The sequence below is a fragment of the Phacochoerus africanus genome, chromosome 8 (genome assembly GCF_016906955.1).
Source record: "Phacochoerus africanus isolate WHEZ1 chromosome 8, ROS_Pafr_v1, whole genome shotgun sequence".
Lineage (NCBI taxonomy): Eukaryota > Metazoa > Chordata > Mammalia > Artiodactyla > Suidae > Phacochoerus > Phacochoerus africanus.
In genome coordinates, this window is record NC_062551.1 from 157,692,665 (window position 1) to 157,717,638 (window position 24,974).

General features: G+C 53.5%; 1 protein-coding gene and 1 long non-coding RNA gene across 2 annotated transcripts in view; one reads left to right on the forward strand and one right to left on the reverse strand.

The window, feature by feature from the left end:
- On the forward strand, positions 1–14,014 carry CDCP2 (CUB domain containing protein 2). Its single transcript, XM_047789019.1, has 6 exons — positions 1–1,719; positions 3,972–4,319; positions 5,639–5,974; positions 7,173–7,526; positions 10,392–10,570; positions 12,631–14,014. Exons 1-6 carry the CDS (start codon positions 1,641–1,643, stop codon positions 12,955–12,957), a joined length of 1,623 nt encoding a protein of 540 aa, XP_047644975.1. The 5' UTR covers positions 1–1,640; the 3' UTR covers positions 12,958–14,014.
- LOC125132139 (uncharacterized) overlaps positions 13,835–24,974 on the reverse strand; it is a 21,592-nt gene continuing 10,452 nt past the window's right edge. Inside the window, exons 3-4 of the long non-coding RNA XR_007136146.1 lie at positions 14,946–15,083; positions 13,835–14,357 (exon numbers count right to left, since the gene is read on the reverse strand). This is a non-coding gene — a long non-coding RNA (uncharacterized LOC125132139). The remainder of the gene's footprint in view (positions 14,358–14,945; positions 15,084–24,974) is intronic.

Below are 24,974 nucleotides of genomic sequence, written 5' to 3' on the forward strand. Positions count from 1 at the left end.
TAGTTGGGTTCGTTACCACTGAGCCACAATGGGCACTCCTCCCAGGTAAACTCTTTGCCCTAGAGTCCCTGTCACAGGATCTTCTCAAGGAGCAACTCAACCCGTGACAGTGGCTCAAATCCTTTGGACTTCAGCTTCATCTTCTGTGAGACAGGGAGTCCAGCATGTGCCTGTGAAATTGAGGGAACACAACCACAAGTCTGGGAGGCTCCCAGGGCCATGCCCCATATGCAGCAGGCACAGGGTTCGTGCCCTCTTTCATACACACAGCAGGTGTTTAATAAAAGCTCCAGTCCCCTCAGACTGCCCAGGACATGGCACATTTCCATTCCTGCCAATCAGGCACCACAGGTAAGCCAAGCCCCAAGGCCTTACCATTCCTGATGCTCTTTGCTAAACACCTTCCAGGGGGCCTCCCTCTCGAGCTGGCAGCAAAGGGCTCCCTGGGGACCTGGAGACCAAAGGATGGGCAGGAGGCAACACGTGGTCCCAGATGGCTGTCCGAGTTCCTCAGAGGTCAATAAAAGTCATCCTCACTCCTGGGCACCGAGCCAGGACCAGCTGGACCTTCCCCTGCATCATCTCATCGAATCTTCACTGCAAACGGCAGGCACGACGCTGCTCTCATGGTCCAGGAGGCTGGGCCTCAGAGGGGCCCCACAGCCGAGCAGTGAGAGCCAGGATTCAGACCTTGCCTGTCAAACCGGAGCCCAGACTCCTCTGTGTTTACCTCAGATGCCCCGGGCCTGGCGCAGGCTCTGCACAGAGCAGGAGCATAGGAAGTGAGCCTTGGGCAGGACGGAACCCAATAAGGCTCCTGGAGGAAATAGAAAGATCCTGTTTCCTGTTGGACACAGAGCCCTGAGGCCAACTCCTAGAGCAAGGCCTGGCTCATAATGATATTTAAGCCAGGTCTGTGGATCAGTGAAAGGCGAACATTTAAAATATTCTTGGCCAGAATTTACACTGTGGCCCAGATCCATGCTTGCATTAGGAGTTGTATACAATGTTCCCATCCTGTTATTCCTGCTGCATTTTTCCATGAAAAAGACTCTACCCATGTCTGAAGGATGCTTGTCCCACTCATCCCACTAATTAGAGGCTCCTCTGGGCTCCGCTACTGGTGAGAGATGGGGAAACCTGTAGTAAGCGCCGACTGTGTGCTTTCACGTAAACTAGCCCATCTCATTTCCGCCACAGCCCTACGGGCAGGGCTGAACGGCCCCACCAGACAGATGAGTCAGACCAAGACCTGGAGGAGTTGGGTGACTTGGTTCAAGGTCACCTGACAAGTTAGAGGCTGACCAGGGATGGATCCCAGATCTGCCATCCCCCCAAACTCATCCTCTTTTTCTACCACCAAATTCCCTCCCAGCCCTAAGGTGCTTCTCTTCCCCATCCACTGTGGCCAGTGTAGATCTCAGAAGTGTCAACCTGGTGACACCAGATCCGTCACCTTAGGGAGGAGTGAAGGAAGCACCTGCGGATCAGCTTACTAATTCGAGGGGCCGATGAATTATTCACACCACCATTAACTTGGAGGCCCTTCCAGCCTCACCTCTCCTTCTCCTGCTCCAGCCCTTCGGGTCCTTCCTGGCCTGCCCCCAGCACAACAGACGTGCCGGGGACCCGGTGAGGAGATGCTGGCAGAGCTGAGGTTCTGTCTGCTGCTGGGAGTGGCACTGCTGGGCCCAGGCCCCAGGGCCCAGGCCATGAAAGGTAGGAGCTGCTGGGGACAGGCAGCAACTGGGAGGAGGGCAGAGGGGTGGCAGGTGACAATGCGGTCTCAGGAGGTTTCTATGTGGGAGGCCAAGAGGCAGGCAGCTCTTTTGGGGTGAGTCGGCTCAGCTGAATTGCTTCTGAGATGAGGAAAAACTATACTTGTTGAGTGCCTGCTATGTGCTTTACATGTATGAATGCATTTACTCTTCACAGCCAAACTTCAGGGTGGGTATTAGCCTCCCATTTTACAGATGAGGAAACTGAGGCAGAGAGCGATTAAGTAACCTGTCTATGTCTGCGTGGTTACTGTGAGAGCAAAGGGAATGGCTCAGAGAACTATTAAAGGTTATTGCTGGAAGGAGTCTTTACTGCTCTCCTGAGAGCCTGCTGTACTTCCTTACTGCCAGCCAAGTGAAATCAAAGTTTCTTATGAAGGCATTCAATGCCCTCCCAGGTTTGGCTCCAATCTCTAATATCCAGCTTTGGTTCCCAGCATCCCTTGGGCACCCCATGCTCTGGCAAAGGATCACGCCTTCTTCTAGAGATGCTTCACCCTCAAGGTTTTCCACCTCCTTTGCCCTCAGCCTGGGAGGTCCCTTTTCTGTTTTTCCACCTGAGAACTTCTGGCTCATCCATCAAGCTCAGGTCCAATACCACCTCCTCCAGGAAGCCTTCCACATCCCTAGTCAGCCTCAGATGCTCCCTCCTTGGAGCTTTTCTTTTCTTTTCTTTTAAAGGGCTGCACCCAAGGCATATGGAAGTTTCTAGGCTAGGGGTCGAATCAGAGCTGCAGCTACCAGCCTACTTACAGCACAGCCATGGCAACACCAAAGCTGAGCCGCATCTCTGACCTACACCACAGCTCACGGCAACACTGGATCCCCAACCCACTGAGCAAGGCCAGAGATTGAACCTGCATCCTCATGGATACTATTCCAGTTCTTAATCCAGTTAGCCACCAAGGGAGCTCTTTGATAGTTTCTTTACTTTCTGGTGTGACAAGATGTCCCAAGTGTATTTTGTATATTTCCTGCCCCAGACCACTCCTCCAAGGAGCCCTGGTTCATTTTAGTTGGACATAATAAGCCTAATCTAAGGCTGAGGGATGCAAAACACGACTGGAATATCATTGCTTTTAGGCTTTTTAGGGAACAAAGCCAGGATATTAACATTTTTGGAGATAAAAATAGATCTTAAATTCATACCAATGTTTTCAATTCAAATTAAGGGTCACAAAGCATTCTTAGTTTTTTAATTTCAATTTGTATCACTCTTCTCTTACACTGAAAACCTTCGTTTCTATTGCCATTAACATAAATCCTCCATTAAATGTATAAGATATTGTAAAATAACAGTATTTCCTATTACTACGAATAGTAAGTCTATTGCATGTGGTTTAATATTTCTTGGTGGTTCATTTTGTCCTTGGGATCTATTCCACTGGGAACATACATTCAAAACCATATGTTTTAACATAATGTGAAATTATTTTTCCCCATGTGAATGTGCCTCCAACTTGACATAGAGTTAAGCTTATTTGTTTTAGTTTGGCATTTTTAGGGATTACTTAACCTTTTTTTATAATTTATAAACTGTACGAAAAATTGCTCATGATTAAAAAGTCAAAAGGGTGAAATATGTTGCATTTAATAGCAGTCATGTCTGTTTCCTCCTGTCTGCTTACTTCTTCTCAGGACAGAGAACCATTTTTATTAGTTTCCTTCCATTGTTTTCTTTTTCAAAACATAAGCAAATATGAACATATAAGAATGTACTTTTAACTTTGTAATAGACTGTGCACATTTTCACTCAGGATGGGGGGGTATTATTGTTTTTGATTTTTGAATTCCCTAATGCCCAGCATATAGTACTATTTTATCTAAAATGATAGGCCCACCTGACATGTCCTGTTTCCTTTCCCTGCTTTATTTTCCCCCAGAGCACTTATCACTAGTTAAGATGCTTTATATTTTCCTTATTATATTTACTGTCTGTCTTCCCTACCAGGATTTTTGTCTGTTGATTCTTGCTACAAACCCCACACCTAGAACAATGCCTAGCACTCAAACTCTTTCTTGAATGAATGCCTGCTAAGTATTTGAAGACTAAGTAAATGAATGAACAAATACATGAATAAGCGAATTAATTAAGGGCTATGGCTTCATCTCAAAGACGTTGCTTTGTAGCTTGGCCACCACCCACCCAAGACCCCAGTGCTGACTCTGAGCCATTCTTCCCTTCTGCCCCAGGTGTCAAATGTGGGGGTGTGCTCTCAGCACCTTCTGGAAACTTCTCCAGCCCCAACTTCCCCAGGCTCTACCCCTACAACACGGAGTGTAGTTGGCTGATTGTGGTGGCTGAGGGCTCCTCTGTGCTGCTCACCTTCCACGCCTTCGACCTGGAGTACCATGATACCTGCAGCTTCGACTTCCTGGAGATCTACAACGGGGCCTCCGGAGATCAGGGCAACCTGCTGGGGAGGTTCTGTGGCCAGGTGCCCCCGCCACCCTTCACCTCCTCCTGGCACGTCATGTCTGTGGTCTTCCACTCAGACAAGCACGTGGCCAGCCGCGGCTTTTCCGCGGGCTACCAGAAAGGCAAGGGGGACTTGGCGGTGGAGAGGGTGGCCCCTGGATGGAGGTGGGGGGAGGGCAGCAGAGGAGTAAGTGAGACAGGCAGGGTCTCGGCATCTAAGTGTGCAGGCTGCTGTGTAACCTGGAGGCCCTGCTCACACGGCTCACGGGGCAAAGGCAGCCTCTGTTTGCAGTCTGGGTGGTGTGTGTTCTCACCTTCACGGCAACACTCTGCTCGTCTCCCTCCGTTCTCCCGGGAGCCCCCGGAGGGTCTCACTGTGCTGGGGAACGAGGCCTCTTGTGCTGTCCTCTTCTTGTGCTTCTCATCCCAGGCATAGCATCAGGACACAAGAGGGGACACCATGCTGCCGCTGCTGCTGATCCCGCGGTGGCACCTCAGCAGGTCCCAGGCCCAGGATTCCCTGCCCCTCCCCTTCACATCCTCGGGAAGGTACCTGAGGATCTGTGTGGAGCCACATGAGGTTCCAAAGGGCTTTCACCAGCAACTTCTCAGACTTGCAGGAGTCTGAGCCTGGTGGATCAGGCTGGGCAGACCTTAGGATTTCTAACATTCCCATGAGGCTCAGAGAGGTTGGGTTACTTACCGAGGGTCACACGGTCATAAAAGACAGATCTCAGGACACCCGTCTTCATACGTAAGCCCATCTCTTCTTCATCAGATCCTCCTTTTAGTCCTGTTTCCTCATCTGTTAAGGAGGTTTGATAACTTTCCTGGTCTCGAGTAGCTCAGTCTCTGTGCCCCACTGGCCTGGTAGGAGGGGACACTGAAAGTCCCAAGGTCAAGGGCACAAACTCTGCAGTTAGTCATGTTCCTGATACCACATGGGTGACCTGCTCTGGGGACCCTGCCCTAGTCCATGGGCCTTGCCACTGCAATGGCTCCTGCCAATCTCCATGCCTCTTTGCTTGAGGGCTTTTCCTGGAGCTTTGGCAGCTCCTCTCTAACCCTCACAGCCTTTGGCCTGGGTCCTGGGGAGCTGGTGTGTGAAGGCCCCTGCTCCCCCACCCTCATCCTCCCAGTGCCCACCTTTGGTCACCTGTCTCTCCCAAATAAACTCCTTGGGCTCAACTCCTTGTCTGGGTGAACCCAAACTCACGCAGGTAAGTTGCTTTGCTCTGCCTCCACTTTATCAGTTGTAAAAATGGGGAAAACCACAATGCATTCCTCATGGTTTAAAGAGACGGCCTGTGCCCGCCGTTTCGCCAGGGATCGGTGGATGGGAGAGCTTCCCGTGAACACCTGTGGGAGGGGCACGTTCCCAAGGAGAGGCGGGGGAGCCATGGGGAGGGAGAAAGCTCAGTTCAAGGGGGCTCCCTTGCAGATGTGTGTGGTGGTGTCCTGACGGGCCTGTCGGGGGTCCTCACCAGCCCTGAGTACCCCAACAACTACCCCAACAACGTGGAGTGTCGCTGGGTGATCCGGGCGGCCGGCCCCGCCACCGTCAAGCTGGTGTTCGCGGACTTCCAGGTGGAGGGCAGCGAGCAGTGCACCTATGACTACGTGGCAGTGCTTGAGGGGCCTGGCCCCGCTCATGGGCACCACTACTGCGGCAGCACCAGGCCCTCCACGCTTGTGTCCCTGGGCCACGAGCTGCAGGTGGTCTTCAAGTCTGACTTTAACATTGGAGGCCGGGGCTTCAAGGCGTACTACTTCTCAGGTAGGGCGGCTGGAGCTGCACCCCGAATGCCCTGTGTGTGGGGGGGCCTGAAGCTGTACCCTGAGCGCTCTGTGCGTGGGGGGGCTCCTGCCTCCCCACTACGCCTGCCTGAGGTGGGTGGCGGGGACAGTGGGGAGGGGCCGTTCTTTTCTGCCTCTGGACCTTGCACTTCCTGCTCTTTCTCTGCCTGAAATGCCCTAGGACACCCTTCCCTCCTGGCCTTTGCCAAGGCACAAGCATGTTACCTCCTCTGGGAAGACTCCCTGATTTACTCAGGTCTTTTTTAATTTTTGTTTCTTTTTTAGGGCCGCGGGTGCTGCATATGGAAATTCCCGGGCTAAGCTACAGCGGCCGGCCTGCACCACAGCCACAGCGATGCCAGATCCAAGCCACATCTGCCACCTATACCACAGCTCACGGCAACACCGTGATCCTTAACCCACTGAGCGAGGCCAGGGATTGAACCTGCATCCTCATGGATACCAGCCGGGTTTGTTACCCCTGAGCCACAATGGAAACTCCATGATTTACTGAGAATTAATCACTTCCTTCAACTCCTTACAAAAGTTTTTTTCACAGCAGTGATCTAACACATCACTTTAAAAAAAAAATGTTTTCATTGGGAGTTCCTTCGTGGCTCAGTGGTTAACTGTGATCTCTGCTAACAGGAAGACTCGTGGATGACTTCCTGGAGGAGGAGAGAATTGAGCAGTGCTTTGAAGGAGTTAGAGGCAGAAGGAAGGGAGGGGTGTTCTAAGCAGAGGGATCAGCATGTGCAAAGTCACAGAGGACAGAGAGGGTTTGCTGTGATCGTAGTATTAGCTGTTTTGTGAGGCTGGAAGGTGGGGCTGGTTGAGAGGCGCTGAGAAAAGGGCCAAGCTTAGGTCCTGAACTACCTTGTCTCTTAAGTCCGAATTTGGATTCACTACCAACCACAGGTATGAGGTATGTTATTGAATTCCTATCGAGGTCACACTCATGAAATGGATTGCCAGTTGGCATGAGAGTCCCGGCTTTTGTCTAGTTTCAGTTCAAACCAGGCTTCGGGATCAATTGTCTGGTTTGCTGGCCATGGTGTCCAACCTGCCAGGGTGGTTTCAGGACCCCTACAACACCTGCTGTCCAGGCTGTGGCTGCAGAGGGTGACAGACTCCACCTTTCTCACCATTGCTCCATCTGTCCCACTCTCCCAATCCAGGAGAATGCCAGGAAGTGTACACAGCCGTGCGGGGCAACTTCTCCAGCCCCCAGTACCCCAGCTCCTACCCTAACAACATCCGGTGCCACTGGACCATCCGCCTGCCTCCTGGCTACCGGGTCAAGGTGTTCTTCCTGGACTTGGACCTGGAGGGACCCAACAGCCTGACCGGGACCTGTGACTTTGACCACCTGGCGGCCTTTGATGGAGCCAGTGAGGAGGCGCCCCTGCTGGGGAATTGGTGTGGCCACCACCTGCCACCCCCGGTCACCTCGAGCCACAACCAGCTCCTGCTTCTGCTGCACACAGACCGCAGCACCACCCGCAGGGGCTTCTCTGTGGCCTACCTGGGAGGTGAGCTAGGGCTGAGGATGTGGGTGTGCTGGTAGGGGAAGGTGAGGCCGGGGTCTCTGGTCTTTGCAGCCTCTTCCCTCCCTCCTACCAACTTCTTGGGTGGGTACACCACTGCCAGCTCCTGCCCTGGGGCCTCTGAGACTATCCTGATAGGGCCCTTGCTTATTTTCACTATTACAGTGTTGTGTTTTACCAGCTTCCAAATCCGTGATTCCTAATTCCTCTCCGTCTTCTCCCCCATGGGCTCCGGGCCTCTCTTGTACTATGGTTGATTCTCTGTATCCAGAGGTAGCACACAAAATATGGTAAACAACTGATGTAACCATGGAGATGCTGACCAGTCTTGCTTGTACAGTCATATGCCCTGAATGACACTGGTTTGAAAAAAAAAAAAAAATGGCCTTTGTTTTCCTCACATAATAAGAAGTCCAGAGCTGGGTAGCTGCTGTGTTCGTTCAGGGACTCAACAGTGTCCCAGCTGGTATGTCTGAGATTCTCTTGGCCTCAGGACTGCGAGATGGCTGCCACAACCCCAGGCATCATGTTCATATTCAAAGCTGGAAGAGGGTAGAAGAAGTGCCAGCCACAAATGCCCCTTTATCAGGAAAGTAAAAGCCTTTTCAGGAGCCTTCAGAAGTCTTCTTCATCTCATTATTTTGAACTTGGTCATATGGCCATGCCTGGCCTGAGGAACTGGGCACTCAGCTTTTTCATCCTCCATGGTGCCAGTTAGATTTGCCAGCTGACAGCATCTATTATCTATCCCTTCCTCTCACCACCCTTCCCCGGCCTGTGGGCCCAGAAATGCCAGTGCTCTGGACCCATTTTGCCTTCTGCCTGACAAGGCTAGAGCCTCTTGTACAGGTACAGAAATCGAGGTGCAGAGGGAAAGGACCTCATTGCTGGCACACAGGCAGTGGGGTGGCACAGCCGAGGCTAGAACTCACACCTGTCCTTCCGCATGGGAGGAGGCCCAGGGCTGAGCTCAGACAGATCAGGGCCACATCCAGATGCTGCTGTGACCGAAGGGGCTCACTGTAGGAGGGCTTGATAAATGCCCTGGGTAGGCGGTCGTTAAGGTGAAACGAGGTAACACGGGTCACAGCGCCTGGCTCGGAAGCCATCCTTGCTGAGGGTGGATTTCTTTTCCTCATGGGTTTCAGGCTCGTTCTACGTTCAAAAGATCTTTCCTCCTCTCCATGTGCGAGAGGCGTCAGAGGTCCCAGCGATGGGGAAACAGCAGAGCTGCAGCCAAGTGACCTGGGCAGAGCCTCCCTCTGCCAGCTTCGGTCATCTCCATCCGGCCTCCCGGGAGATGGCCCGCTGTTAGAGCGACCCCTTCTCCAGGCGCACTTGGAGAGCCAGGTGCCACGGGGCTTTCTCTCTGCCCCTCGCAGTAAAATGAGGCAATCGGCTCGCTAAGGGATCTGTACACAAAGTCCCTCTGGGCTCTGATGGTCTTCTTTTCAGGACTGGGTCCTCTCCCAGCTCTGTGTGATCTGGGTCGAGCCTCTTCTCCTTTTGGGGCCTCTGGAGACGGAGGGTGGGGCAGTTCCCCTCTGGGCTCCTGTTCCAGAGGCAGGAGCCCCTACTCCCACCCGCCCCACCTCCCTCCCCAAGGCCTGTGGGAGCCCAGGGTCAGACAGGGCTCTCGTGCAGGGCCAGGCTCCAGATGTGGCCCAGGCTGCAGGCAGCCTCCCGGCTGGAGGACGGCCTCGGCATCAATCAGGGGTGACACACAGTTCAGCGCCACCAAGATCATCGTGGGAGACGGCGGGCCCATAAATCCTCGACTCCCAGACACCAGAGGCTGAAATATGTCTGAGGCATTTCCCGAGGAGGGGGTGAGAGTTCCAGGCCTCTGTCTGCCAGCTCTTTCCTTTTCCTCCTGCCAGCAACCCCCCTCCCTTCCCACTATACTCACCCCTGGCCCAGCCGAGTACTGCTCACACCCCCCTCTCCCACCCCCCACCCCCTGCATGTGCATAGACACACACACACACACACACACACACACACACACACAGGCTTGCACAATCCCACACACTTAGTCTGGCTGGGAGGGAGAGCAGGGGGCACCACATAGAGTGGAAAGACCAGGAACTGGGGAATCTCATACATTAGATGATTAGAATCCCGGGTTGGCTACTGCAGACAACTTCATCTCTTGGAGCTTCAGGCTCCAAAACTCTAAGATGGGTTTAGTCATGTCTGTCTCAGGGTCCTAGGAAGGAGTGCCGGCGAGGGTTCCTTCGCCAGGCTTCTCAGACCGCAGCCCCCCATCCCCACCCACGCGTTCTGCTCTCCCTGCTCCCATCTTTCTTCTTCCCTTGACTTTCCTTCAGATCTCTCCCACATGTAGGTATATTTTACATATTTATTGCTCCCTCACCCAACTAGAATGGAAGGTCCAAGGGGGTGGGCATTTGTGGCTCTTTTTTTTTTCCTTTCCATTTCTGTATCTGGTGTTTAGAATAGCGCCCGAGCATAATAGGCCATAAATGTTTGTTAAATGATTGAATGGACTGCCTGGTGTGTTGCGAACATGATCAGCAAATAGTAGCTTTCATTATGATTAAGAATATTCCTTCATCCATCCATTAATTCATTCAGGGGTTTATTCAGCATTCACTGCACCTGCCAGGCTCTGTGCTGGGCTCAGAGGACACTGAGAGGTAGTCATGGTGCCCGCCCTGGAGCTCTTAATCTGGTGGAGTTAAATGAAATAACATCTTCATCGGACCACACATGAGCCCTCCCCTCTCAGGGCCTCGGTTCTTCCGAGGGGGCTTTGGGTGGGGGTTTGGAGACGGTGGGGGCAGAATGTCTGCCCCCAAGGCCTCCAGCTCCTCCCTCCATCTCTAGTGGTGCCCATGAACGTGACCTGCTCCCGCACGGACTTCCAGATACTGATATCTGCGCAGGCACTGGCCCCACTAGAACGGACCAAAGTCTACCTGGGCAGCCGGAGCTGCGCCGCCCAGGAAGTCGGCAGCAACTTCCGGATCCAGGCCCGCTTTGACACCTGCGGCACTGAGTCTCAGGTAGGGGCAGGTGGAGAAGGGCAGGCAGGAGGGAGGGGCTCTGACGCTTGGGGAAAGGAACCTGCCAGGCCTAAGAATTCAGCTTCTCTTCCTGGCTCCAGTCATCACACAAGCCTAGATATGGAATTCAGCCCTTCTTGGCTTTACCGTGTAGACACAACAAAGAACTCAAGTGGGGGTGACTGCACAACCTAGTGACAACCGAAAGCCCTTCCTGGAAGCCCCTCCCGCAAGGCTATGTGAACTGACGTTTCGTGGAGGTCTTCCTACTGCCCCTCTTCCTCCGCAGAGCTCCCCAGAGCTACTGGGTCCCCACTTCTCTAACACGCAGAGCTGTTTGAACACTGCTGCCTCCTGCCTACCTCCTCCCCAGTCTTGTGATCCAAACCCATCTCTGGGCTCTGAAAAACCAAAGGGCCCTTCAAGAGGCAGGATCTGAGGGTTCCCTTGGGCTCAGTGGGTTAAGGATCTGGCATTGACACTGCTTCAGCTGGTCACTACTGGGTGGGAACTTACACATGGTGCAGGTGCAGTCAAAGAGAGAGAGAGAGAGAGAGAGAGAGAGAGAGAGAGAGAGAGAGAGAGAGAGAGAGAGAGAGAGAGAGAGAGACATGATCCACCTCCTTCCAAAGGCACAGAGGCAACAAATAGTTTTTCTACCATCCTTGTATTTTGGAGGCCTTGAATTCAGGCCTGGGGCCCTCAGAATCGCTGGGCAGCAGCCCAAACACCCTGGATGTTTATGTTCTTCGGGAGAGGCTGGGAAGGGGAAAGGAGGAGAAGGCACAGTGGTCTCTTGGGGAGAACACTGCAGCCCTGGTATCTGAGGATTCATCACATTGGCTTGGTGGAAATCATGTGCTTTCTAGCAACACCCGACATCAACCTCATGTGTGCCTCTGGCCTCTCCAGCCCACCTACTGCTTCCCCATCCTCCTGGCAGCCACTATCCTTCTGACCTGAATAGAAGAGAACTGGGGCTCAGTCTTGACTGCCAAAATAATCTGCCCTCACCTTAACACCGTGCCCTAAATCTCCCAGCAGTTTTCTCTGGGACAGAACCACATTCCATAGAGTCATGAAGTGATGGAGACAGAGAATCCGAGAAGCAGAAAATCATAAAACCTAGGACAAAGAACTCATAGACACTCAGGGTCTCAGAGTCACAGAACCACCACTAGAACTTGGAGCCAAAGAATCACAGAATCTTGGAAATGTAAAAGCTGAGAACTTTAGACCCATGGGTTCCTAGTGTAACCCTTGTAAGTCCTAGACCCATAAGGACCAGTCTCTGCATTGAGCTGCTTTCAAATATGCATAGTTGAAATGGCCAAAAGCCATGACAACCCTTTTGTGCATCTCTTTAAAACCCCGGAGACTTGATTTCAAGACCCTAACACCACATTTGTGCGGCCATTCTTTCCTCCTCAAATCTCTTACTCCTCAAAAACTCCTGAAACTTTCCTGCACTGCTGTTTTATGTGATTTCCCCCCCCTTCTTCATTATGTAGATTCACTTCCACCCTTTCATTGGATCCCCTTCCATTCTCTTTCTTTCCTCTTTTTTCTTTTTGGCTGCACCATGGCATATGGAGCTTTTGGGCCCAGGGATCAGATCTGAGCCACTAAGCCGCAGCTGCAGTAATGCCAGATCCTTAACCTGCTGTGCAGGGCCAGGGATTGAACCTGATCCCATTGTACCACAGTGGGAGCTCCAGGTTCTGTCTGTCTTTTCCCCATTCTGTGTCACAAAAATCCAGGAGACTGGTCTTCTTCAGAGAGTGTGGTGGCAGACAGGCTGAGGGCACAATGAAAAAGGGACACAGTATCAGAGATTTTTGGAAGCCCAGAGTTGGGAGAGACCCACAAGTCACCTGATCCCTTCTTTTACAGGTGGGGACCCTGAGGCTCCGGGTGGGAAGGTAGTCAGTGGCCCAGCTGGGACTGGAACCCAGGCTCCTGGAGTTCTTCCCCCTTGGCACTGAGTCCCCACATATCTAGGGGAACAGGGTCAGACCTGGCCCCTTCAGACATGAGCAAGAGCCCCTTGATTCCCACAGAGAAGAAACAACACTTCGGTGATCGTCAGTGTGCTGTACATCGACTTCTCGGCTGGTGGGCGGGAGGACATCCACGAGTATGAAGTCCGCTGTGAGCCACGGCGCAAAGAGGCCTCTGTCCACCTGCTGTCCGGCTCCCACTGGCTTGGGCCCTATGCTGCCACGGCTGAGCACCTTCAGGAAGCACCACCCAGGGATGAGGCAGAGCCGCTGGAGAGCCCTGTGGCCATGGTGGCCCAGGACACCAGTGACATTGTCTTCCTGGGCCTTTGCATCCTGGCTGGAGTCCTCATGGTCATTGCCATCGTGGTCCTGATGCTGCTCTAAGCAGAGGCGGGTAGGGACCTGGCATCTGGCATCCCTGGGGGAGGGGGACCCACAACGGGGATGGGACAGGCCTTGGTGACTTGTTGGAGACTATGGGCAAGTCACTATCCCCTTCTGAGCCTCAGTTTTCTGGGGCTCTTTCCTCTGCTCTGCTTACCTCAAAGGGCTGACCTGAGGCTCAGCCTCATAAACGGGTAAGAGCATTGTGTGCAATTGTTGTTATTCATTTTAAAGAGTCTCTGCTGTAGAAAAGAACTTTCCCGTATGTGCTACTTGTCAGTGTACCCAGTGTAGTCCCCGGTGACAGAGCTGATAAAACTGACTTGTTCTGCAACTTGTAGGAGTACTTCACCAACTCAGGATACAAATAAGGTCTCTCCTAATTTTCCAATGAATTGCTCATCCTAAGGCTTCATCAGCAGGAAGTTCAATTTCCATCCAGGAGCCTCCACTCTTCTGAACTGACACAGGAACCCTGAGGACTTTGTCGAAAGCGGGCCAGTCCTGCCTCCAAACTCCAGGGACAGAAAGAAAGGGAGCTGAAACCCCACCTAGTGCTGCCATGTCAGCCCCTGCCACAGGGTGTCACTGTCGAAGACTGGTGTGCCTCCTCGTGGCTGCCTGTCCACCCAGGTGGCGATGCTCTAGAGTATAAAGCACAGGCAGGCCCACGCTGTGCTCAGGAGTGAGGCTGGAGGCCGAGAACTAGTGTCTCTTTCATGCTGGCATTTTCCCTTCAATAGATCGTGATCCTTGACTGAGAAGCTGATTGAAGTCCCTTGTGTCTTTGTCCTCAGCCCTGATGTCAAGCTCAGATCCCCAGCCCATCCTCCTCCTCTTTGGAGCCATCTGGACCTTCTCCTGCCATTGGACTTCACGCAGAGCTACGCCGATCTACTCAGAACTACTCCAGGCCACCCATATTTTTCTAAGTTTACATCACAGTGAGCAGGGGTTGGCTCCCCAATGCTTCCCTGAGAAGACTTCTGCATCCTTATGCAAATTGGTCCAGCCCTCCCCAGAGCCCTATATATCAAGAAGTGGAGCAATCTTGTTAATGAAAAATAAACAAAAATATATTTATAATACATCACTTTCCCCTGTTCACCTTTATATTTGCATAATGAATCACTCAAGTGAGTCCTTTCATAATAGAAGTCTCCAAATTGGCTGTGCCAGCCACTGGCATCAATTTAAAAAAATGTAGTTCAATTACAGTTCCTTAAACAATTCAGCAAACATCCACAGATTTCCAGCCTTGTACTTACTGATGTGACAGGTGCCAGACACACAGAGCTGAGCTGATCAAAGGTGATTCCTGACTTCACGATGCTTACAGTCAAGTGTCAGCAAATCAGGGCCAGGGGTGCAGAGGAGCTGGTAACTCACGGAGAAAAGAGCTAGAGAGAAAAGAGCCCATAAAGCAAGAAATGAATCAAGCAAGGAGGAAAGAGTAGCCTGGACATTGGGAGAACCAGATTCGACTCCACACTCTTTTTTAAATGAGTGAGTCTGAGCAAGCCGCTTTGATTCTATGAGCCTTGGTATCCCATCCCCACCTGCAGAAGGGAACCACACCTTGTTGAGGGTGTAGCGACATGATGCTTTAAAGGTCTGTCAGGGTAACATGCCAGCAGGAGATGCTGGCTGGGGTGTCTGGGGCAGAGGCCCCAGCCTCTTTCTCTGCCAGCTACCTTCTCACTCTCAGACTCTTCCAGCCAAGGAGCCAGCCTGAGTTGCGAAGCCTCACAGATTTCCCAGGTCTCAATTTCCATGTCTGGGCAGGACTAGACACACACCATACACTCTCTAGGATGCCCATGGGTTTCTGCCCTCCAGGGCCCATGGGCTGGGTTTTGGGTTGACCGCTGGACCTAAGCTTACATTATCCTTGTCAGCTTCTCAGAATGGGGGGACAACAGCCCAGCCTGTGGCAGGGCTGAGTGTGTGACTGTGTGTGCACACAAAGCTGGGCTCCTTGGCCTCACCCTCAGCAGCTGGTCTTCTTCAAGGGCCCTGGCATCAAGGTCTGGGCTGAGGTTCTGCAGGCAGACCACTCCTGGTCCATCTCGGGCTCCAATGTTTGCTACCTGCGTGACCTTGGGTAGACACCTCAGCCTTCTCACCTGCAAAGTCAGGATAATAATAACACATACTTCATCACTCTGTTGTGAGGATTAAATGAGATGATGGATGACAGTGCCCATCCATGGAAGGAGTCAACGAAACTCACTTATCCTTGACCTATGAGTCAGTGGTAATACACAAAAGCTCTGGCCTAGAAACCCAAGTTCTAGGCCCAGCTTTGCCGCTGACTTGCTGTGTGACCTTGAGGGAGCCCATTCCCCTCTCTGGCCTCAGGGTCCCTATTTTCAAATCATGGCAAGCATCACTATCACCCCCAGCACTGTCGTCGCTGTCATAGCTACTATTTCTAAGCACGTCTATGGGGCAGGGGTTTAAGATGTGTCACTTAAGCCACCTTGTGAGGCAGACATAATTGCCGCCATTTCACAGATGAGGAAACTGAGGTTTGGAGAGGGAAAGTTCTGTGCCCAAGGTCACATGGCTAGGACGTGTCGAAACTAGGCTGAGGTAGACAGTTCTTCCCTGAGTTAGGGGACTATGCAGTGAGCTGGGGCCTCTTGGGGCACTTAGCCGATGCTCTCAGACACAAGGGCTGAGTCTGGCTGGGAAGGATTGAATGGCAAGGAGAGCGAGGGCGGTTTTATCTTCATGAACGGACCTCAGTACTGCCATTCCCAGCCCTCCGGGCAGCCGGCATGTTGATTACCCTGCATGTGTCGCAGGAAATGACAGTCTTTATGCCGCACAATGTCTCTAGAAATGAAAGGGCTGAGATGATACCCATTAGCCAATGTGCCCTGGCCCTGGAAGTGTTGGGCGCCAGGTGGGGATGGGGCAAGGCAAAGCTCTCCTGCCCCGCTACCATCTCCTCTTTTCAGAGGGCAGGGGGCTGTGGAAAGAGCACAGCTTAGACCCCAGCTCCATCCTTACCGGCTGCGTGGCCTGGAGCTTTGGGTCCTCCTGCCAGTCTGTCCCTGTAGTGCCAATATTACTACTGAGGAAACCCGCGGCCAGTGGCTGTGCTGGCCCTGGGAAAACTTCTAGCCTGCAGGTCAGGCAGACCTGGGTTCATTCCTTTCTCTGACTCCATGTGACCTTGGGCAGGTGGCTTAACCTCTCTGAGCGTCAGTTTCCTTCCGTGCAGACCAGGGGTAGAAAGACCCCAGCCACCCTCCGCCCTGCCCCAGCTCGTGAGGGCACCGTGAGGACTGAGGAAACAAGGGAGTGAGCCCCACTCAGGGCCTCCTCCAGGACTGTTCAGGGGGGTTGCTGGCAGGCCCAGGCCTGGGCAGGCGCTTCCCTGAGGATTTTCCCCATCCCAGAGCTGAAGGGCCTTACAAGACAGCAAGTCCCTGCTCACTCCTAGGAGTCACCCTGAGCCCAATCTGCTCTGGCCTCCTGGCCTCCCTGCTGTTCTCCAGTGAACCAAGATCATTCCCACCCCCAGCCTTGCTAGCCCCTGGTCCCTGTGTGTGCAATGTCCTGGCACCAGAACACTGCCTGGTGTGGCTCCCGCACACGCTTCTTTGCCCACTGCCCCACCCCCATCACAAGTCTAAAACTGAGCCCCTACACCTGTCACTTTGTACCCCTTTGGATACCTTTTTTTTTTTTAATTTTTTTTAGGGCCACACCTGCGGCATATGGAGGTTCCCAAGCTGGAGGTCTACTTGGAGCTGCAGCTGCCGGCCTACACCACAGCCACAGCAACACTGGATCCGAGCCATGTCTGCGACCACAGCTCACAGCAATGCTGGATCCTTAACCCACTGAGTGAGGCCAGGGATCGAACCTGAGTCCTCAGGTTCGTGATCGCTGAGCCACAGCGGGAACTCCTGTACCCCTCTGAAACGGTGTGGGGGTGTGCTTGCTTTTTCCCCTTTACGCGCATTTCCCCTCCACAATACCAGCTCCATGAAGGCTGTCTTCCCCTTGTCTACCGCTGCCAGAGCCTGGCACACGCAGCCTCATTGAGCCGTCGTGGTTGAATGAGAGAATGAATGAGTGAATGGATGGCTGGACAGTTTCACGCAACTCGCTTCATCCAACCCCACGTGTGTGGCGCCTTCTGGGTGCTGCTCTGCCCATGGAGGTGCAGACTGGCTCAGACAGGCCCCTCCCTTCAGGAGCCCACGTCTGGGGGGACCGGCCAGCTCTAAGGTACACACTGCTCAAAGGGACCGTATCAGTCAGGGTCAGTGGGAACCAGCAGACAGGCCACTGAATTCAGGAATCCGAAGTGAGTTTAATAAAGGGACAGCTGACAAAGGTGCCGGCAGAGTACAGAGAAACCGCAGGGGAGAGTGCAGCAACTGGGGCCAGTAAACAGCGGGGTTCTGACCGTCCTCTGGCTTGAAAGGGGAGGGGAGGCGGCTTGCGCTTGGAGGGACGCGGCCAGCCCGGGGGCCCCTCCAGACTTCCCCAGACAGAGGAGACCACTCCTGGCTGAACCCAGAGGGCTGGGAGGAGAGCAGGGTGAACAGTGAGTGTGGATCTGGAGCAGCAAATGGAGACAAGCACAGAAACAAGCAAAGCGCTCTCCACTCAAAGCCTTTTAGGAACAAGGCAGGGTTAAAATTATTATTTTATTTATTTGTGTATTTCTTTTCTTTTTTTGGCTGCCCCGGGGCATATGGAGTTCCTGGACCATGGATCAGACCGGAGCTGCAGCTGCAACAGCACTGGCTACTTTAACGCACTGTGCTGGGTTAAAGCTTTGGGTCCTCCTGCCAGTCTGTCCCTGTAGTGCCAATATTACTACTGAGGAAGCCCGCGGCCAGTGGCTGTGCTGGCCCTGGGAAAACTTCTAGCCTGCAGGTCAGGCAGACCTGGGTTCATTCCTTTCTCTGACTCAGGGGATTGAACCTGAGTGCTGTGGAGATGCCGCCGATTCCATTGTGCCCACAGAGGGAACTCCAGGACAGGGTTAAAATTAGTAGTATTATGTAGTATTAGAGGAGCCCAGAGGGACTCACAGTACCAGGAGGCTCATCAGGCAGAGGAGAGGGAATGGCATCCAGGCACAAGGAACTGCCTGTGCTAAGGCAAGAGGCATGAAAGAGCACGTCATGACTGAGAGCCAGGAAGGGCAGGGAGGGATGTTGGGGGCGGGCAGCTGGAAAGGCAGCTGGGAGTTGTTCTTTAGGGACATAGATGACACAACTGCTTCTCTCAGAACGACAGGGAAAGCAGCTGCTATGATTTTGGCTTCAGGATGAAGCCCGCTGGACCCAGAGGGCCATGTGGCCACTCTTTGCTGTCATGGATGTCTTCTCCTGGGACAGAGCCCACTGTGTAGAAAGGCTCTTGATCTGCTGGCACCACACACGCTGTTTGGGAGTAAACCAGCTTCGTGGCCAATCACCAGTTCTCTGGGTCTCCCTCAAGAGGCACTTCCCCAGCACCCACCATGAGTCAGGACCTGGGCCACGGCGCTGGCGCTCAGAGGGAAGGAGGCACAAAGGGTGTGTTGGACTGGGGAGTAGGGCTCCCATCTTGGCTCTGCCACTAGCTTTCCTACCCTCCCCAAATCCTGATTTCCTCACCTATAAATTGGGAATAATAGTAGACACTTTTTTTTTGAAATTTACTCTATGCCAGGCATTTTTCTAGATTTGTTTTCATGTACTTTCTCCTCTAATTCTCTAAACATTAACTACTATTATTCGTGCAAAGAAACAGTGGGGCAGGATTTGAACCCAGGCACTAGGTCTGTCTGCAGAGCCCAGACCTTACAACAGAGCAAGTGAGGAGAGTGAATGAGAAAAACAGACAGCAACCGTAATGCACATTTGTAGTTGTAACCAAATACATTTTTTTAAAAAAATCTTTTTAGGGCTGCACCTGCGGCACATGGAGGTTCCCCGGCTAAGGGGTCAAATCAGAGCTGTAGCCGCCGGCCTACCCCACAGCCACAGCAACCCTCTGCGACCTACACCACAGCTCACGGCAACGCTGGATCCTTAATCCACTGAGCGAGGCCAGGGATTGAACCCACATCCTCATTGTTCCTAGTCAGATTCGTTTCCGCTGCACCATGATGGGAGCTCCCAAAATACATTTTAGATATTAATATTGAAAAAAACAAACAAAAATAAATAGAAAAAAAAGATATTAATATTGAACACTTTGTGCCTGGTGCTATTCCAAGAATCCAAGCACTTTCCCCAAATTAGTTCATTTGATCCCTGTAATAATGCTGTGAGGTGTGCATATTGTTATAAGTCCCCTTTCACAGCTGAGGAAACTGAGGCACCAAGGTGTTCACTCGCTTGAGGTCACAGCTTCTAGCTCCCATTAGGTGAAGGCTCATACTGACGGCAGGGATTGTTCTTGCTAGACCCGTCACGTGTCTTAGCTGGTTTAGGCCTCACGGGAGATCTTTGGCAGAGAGAGTGGGTGTCTCACCCACTGTCACATCATGAGTTAGAGGTGGAGCCAGGCCTCGAATCAGGTGGCCTGATTTCAGAGTCCAGCAGCGGTCACCCTTCTGGGCACAGAGATTAGCGTGGAGCATGAACCAGGTAAGCTTTGAGCAGTCTCGGCCTGAGACTGCAAAATGATTTGGGGTCCCAGAGAGACGCCAACCAGCTGCAGCCTCACCGCAGGTGCCCAGTTAAAGGCTGCTCCCAATAGAGCGTTCCAGGAACCTGTGGCTACCTGGCTTGCTGTTCTGCTCTGCGGGCACTAATACACACAGTGCCTGAGGCCAGGCCCTGCTGCCCTGGACACTGAGTCTCACGGCCTCCCAGGGCAGCTCCACATTCCTCTCCAAAATCAATGAGGCCCCGTCTGACCTCCATCCTGGAGAATCAGTGGGGCTCACTGCCCTCTGCTGGCTTCCTTCAAGCCCACCCGGGCTCTGGGAAGGCTACTCCGGCCATGTCAGCACCCTGGCTCTGCCTGGGGCCTGAAGCCCACGGCTACACTGAACATCCCTGGCTATAGCTCTGGGGGCTGCACTGCAAAGGGCCTGTGCGCCACGTCTCTTGGACTTGCTGCAGAAATGGAGATAGAGTGGTCACAGCTCAGCCTCACTGAGCCTCCGGGCACGCAGCCACTTTCCCACTCTCATCTTCATGACAGTCCACTTTACAGATGAGAAAACTGAGGCCCCGCTGGGCTGAGGAGCTCACCAAAGACCACCCAACTGGGAAGTGGTGGAGTGGGAACTCAAGGGCGTTCCGGGGCTCTTTCCACGAAACCAGAAGCACCTAGATTCTCCCAGATGGTCCCCTGCTGTCTGGGCCAAGAGGACGCTTCAGGGGTATCTATTCATGCTCTGCATGCCTGGCCTGAACTTGCGGTGCTGGGGAGACAGGACAATGCGAGTGGTGTGGGTTGACCTGCTCCTAAACCAACAGTGACACACAGCAGATGAGCACGGGGGCCAGAAGAGGCGCCGAGATGCTGCCTGGAAGCAGGGTGTGTGCCCCTGAGGTGGTGATGGCTAGGCAGGGTGCTGGGGCATGAGGAGGCCTTAAACAGGTGGAAGGGGAGCGAGAGGGGGAGGAAAGGTGTTTTAAGAGTTCCTGTTATGGCTCAGAGGCTTAAGAACCCGACACAGTGTCTGTGAGGATGCAGGTTTGATCCCTGGCCTCGCTCAGTGGGTTGGGGACTCAGCGTTGCCGTGAGCTGTAGTGTAGGTCGCAGATCTGGCTCGGACGTGGTGTTGCTATGGCTGTGGTATAGGCCAGCAGCTGCAGCTCTGATTTGACCCCTAGACTGAGAACCTCCATATCCCAGGGGCGCTGCTGGAAAAAGAAAAAGAAAAAAAAAAAAGGTGTTTCAGGCAGGGCACAGCTGGAGAGCGGTGAGATTTAGGAACCTTTAGGGAACCCCAAGATCACCACGTAGGACAGCAGAGAGTGGAAGGAGAGAGTGGAGATCATGAGGCCAGAAAGGCAGGTGGGGGAAAAGCCTGGTTTGGGTGGCCATGCCTGTTTTGGTCCCCATTTGGTGCTGCCAGGCCCCATGGAGTATAAAGCGCTCCCCAAGTCATACATCCTGTGCCCTGGCTTTAGAGCTGAATCCTGGAAAGACAGTGATTGGCCTAAGGTCACCCAGAGGAGCCCGAATCACACCCAGGTCACCTGACTCCAAGGGACACTCTGTCCCTGCAGCACAATCTCATCGCCTTCTCTCCTTCCTGGGGGGTGACTTTCCATCTGATCCCCGTGGGGGGCCATCAGGCCCCCGACCCCCTGGGGACTCCCCTGGCAACTCAGTTGACCAGGGCCTGCCCAGAGCGCCTGAGTGAGGGAGTTTCCCTGTCTTTGAAATCAAACACGAATAAACCCCAAGCAGAAACTGCTTGAGCTTCTGGGCTCCAGGTATCCGCAGCTTGGGCCTGTGGGGCGTACACACCTTTTGGCTCACGCCCAGAAGGGGAAAGGAAGCTGCCTGAATGAAAACTCCCCTGGATGGGTGCCCAGCATTTTATAGTTTGCAAAAGTGCTTTCCCTGAATGTTCTGTCCTTTGATCCTCACACCTGTCCTGAAGAAGGAGGTGTTGCCCATTTTGCAGAGGTGGAACCTGAGCCCTGAGACGTGAAGTGACGCGCTCAAGGTCACACTGAGAGCTGGTGATGGATCTAAGGTTGGAAACAAGCAGCCCCAGGAGGTTGCATGTGTTGGCTCCGCATCTACCAGATGGCTTATCCTTGATGCGTGTGGCGGGTAAAGCCAGGGGCCCTTTGGTCCGAGTGGGACAGAGGATATGACACTGAGGCAAAGTCCTTCAAAAAGGCACAGCAGATACCAGGCAGAACAGGGGAAAGGCTTTTTGTGCAGAGGAAGCAGCGTGAACAAAGACCTGGAGGTAGGAAAGCGGGTGGATGGTTCCAGAGCAGAGAACACTCCAAGGGGGTGGTATACTGGGATGGGGGGATGGGGGGGGATGCTTCTCCATCCTGGGGGCTCCTGCTCCCTTCCTCTGGCTCCCAGAAACCTCTCTTAACATCCGCTTTGCTGTCACTGTCAGGATTCAGCTCTGTCTCCCCCATCATTCTGGGAAATCCTGGAGGTCAAGGACCCTGTCCGGTTCATATCCACGTCCTCGGCCTCCAGCACAGGGCTGGCCTGGCACCGAGATGGAGCCAGTGAATGAATAAAAATGAATAGATGAATGAGCCCACAGTGCTGGCTGCATATAAAACAGCAGCCAACAGTTCTTTGGACACAAACTGTGTGCCACCGGGTACTCATGCAACTGCTTTTTACACGTACCCTCTTTAATCCCTTGAGACCTGTGCTATCCTTTAGTTTTTATTATCATCATAATCTCCATTTTATAAGTGAGGAGCCAGGGGCACAGAGAGGTGAAGCAATTTGGGCAAAGTCACAAAGCCCAGAAGGGTCTCTGGAATTCAAACCCAAGCCACAGGCTCATCTGAGAGATTGTGCACACACTCTCAGATGCATGGAGAGAGGCCCTCTTGCACACACACACACACACACACACACACAGATACTGATGCATACAACATGGATGTCCAGGCCACAGTCCCATGCTCCCGGACACCCTCTCCTCCTCAGCTTCACTAGTCTCTGGCAGGACCTGGCCCCAGGCCGAGGGCAGGTAAGGTGGGAAGGAGGCACTGGGCTCTGAGCCTTTCACCCGCTCCTCCTCTGGCTGCAGCATCCTGTCCTTAGGTGCCTCTGGCTCTGCTAGGGCTGTGGAAGTGCTTTCTTTTTCTTTTTTTTTTTTTTTTTTTTTGTCTTTCTAGGGCCACACCCATGGCATATGGAGGCTCCCAGGCTAGGGGTCCAATCAGAGCTGTAGCTTCCAGCCTACACCACAGCCACAGAAATGTGGGATCCAAGCCACATCTGTGACCTGCGCCACAGCTCACGGCAACACCAGATCCTTAACCCACTGAGTGAGGCCAGGAATCAAATCCGTGTCCTCATGGATGCTAGTCGGGTTTGTTAACCACTGAGCCATGATGAGAACTTCCTTTTTGTGTGTGTTTCTTTTCTTTTTTTCTCTTCTTTTTGGGGCCACACCCATGGCATATGGAAGTTCCCAGGCTAGGTGCTGAATCAAGAGCTATAGCTGCCAGCCTACACCACAGCCACAGCAACACGGGGATCCAAGCCACGTCTGCAACCTACACCGTAGCTCATGGCAATGCGGGATCCTTTACACACTGAGCGAGGCCAGGGATAGAATCCACAACCTCATGGATACTAGTCAGGTTCTTAACCCACTGAGCCACTGGGAATTCCTGGAAATGCTTTCTTTTGCCTCTGTCCACACAATCCCTAACACAAAATGATGGCTCCCTGTCATCACTGAAGGAGGAGGACTTCCCCTCTGCCCCCGGTGTACCAGGCTCTGTGACACATTCCTTACTAACAGCGCCCCCCCTGCAGAGGTTCCCCCGAGTGCTCAAGGTCGCCTGGAGTTAGAGGTGGAAAGGGAGTTCCGATTTATATGGGTAGGACCCTCCAGGCCTGCACGTCCCTCCCTGCCCAATCTTTCACCCAGACCCCCAAGCCCTCTTAAGATCTGGTAGTGGTAGAGGATGATCCAGCCTCAGGAGCAGGGGAGGGACCAGAGAAGGAAAGGCCTTGCCTGAGGCCACGCAGCAGGAACCAGGGCTGGTGGTGGGGGGCAGGTCCCGAGAGTACATTTCCACCCAGAGCTGACACTGGGGCTGGCTGGGAGCTAGTCTGGAGGTTTGGGGAAACCCTACCTTGACACTGGCCCTCTTTGCCAGTTCCATTTCAAAGCCCAAAGGGACCCTGGGCGGGAGGGGCCCACTGGGTGTCAGGTGTCCAGACCAGGCCCACGGTTCTGAGCAGCAGGGCGGTTTGTGGTTGTGAGTCCCTCTGCTGGCTTTCACACGCACGGCTGGACAGGGGCACAGGTGCAGGGGGCTGCGTGTTGCTGTGTGTGCAGGTGTGCTTGCCAACATACGTGTGTGTCTGACGTTATCCCCACTGCATCCTCACGCATGCCTAACCTGCTTCGCTCTGTGAAACCCTATCTCTTCCAGCATCTCATCTGATCCGCACCAAGGGCTGTGAGCGGGTGGTGGGGAGGGGAGGTGGGGGAGCAGAGAAGGAAGCTAAGGGAAGAAGAGCACTTGACTGCAGGAGGTGTGTGTGTGCTTGTGCACCGGGGTGTTCTGCGTATGCGTGCGTGCGTGCGTGTGTGTGCATCCTCTCCAGAAGGCACTGGACAGTCAGTCAAGCATGTTCCCACAGGGCTGCGGGGTTTGGGGTGTTTGGGGGCCTGTGAGGGCAGAAGGGTGTGGTGAGTGCGTACACGCCTGGCGAGAGGGACTCTGCGTGTACGTGGGGGCTTCGAGGTGTCTTCCTCCACCAGCTGGTTCCTAAGGGCCCAGGCCTGGGGAGGCTCGGGGAGTGGCTCAGCAGATCTGCCAGAGGCTCTGGAGTTGCCTCTGCCCACCTGGCGGAGGCCTGGCCTGGCGTTGGGCACAGCGCCACCGTGTGGGGCATGAGGAGGACGCTGATGGCCTCCCGGTGAGGACAGATGGTGATGAGGAAGAGCGACCTGGGGCACAAAGGCCACACCACCCCTGCTGAAGCCTGACTGAGCCACTCTGTGTTGTGCCAGTTTCCCAGCAGAAAAACGATTTAAAATGCCTCCTGGAGGGTTTCCTCCAGCATCCAAACAAGGCCTAAATCCTCCTGGCGTCCTTCTCTTTCCCCGACTCTTCAGTCCTATTACCGGGGCTGGGAAAGACAGACACTGACCAAATCCTTAAAACTGGGGTATGTGAAGGGGGACCAGTTGTCCCGGCTGGACTTGGGTGCCAGGACGGAGGGGCTCCAGGATGTGGGACTTTGCGTTTTAAGATCAGGGAAGTCCTGGACTTGTTAGTCCCCAGATGAGCGAGTATGTCAAAGGGGAAACAGCCAGTGCAGTGGAGACAGTTTCTTGGGAGCCTCATGAGTCG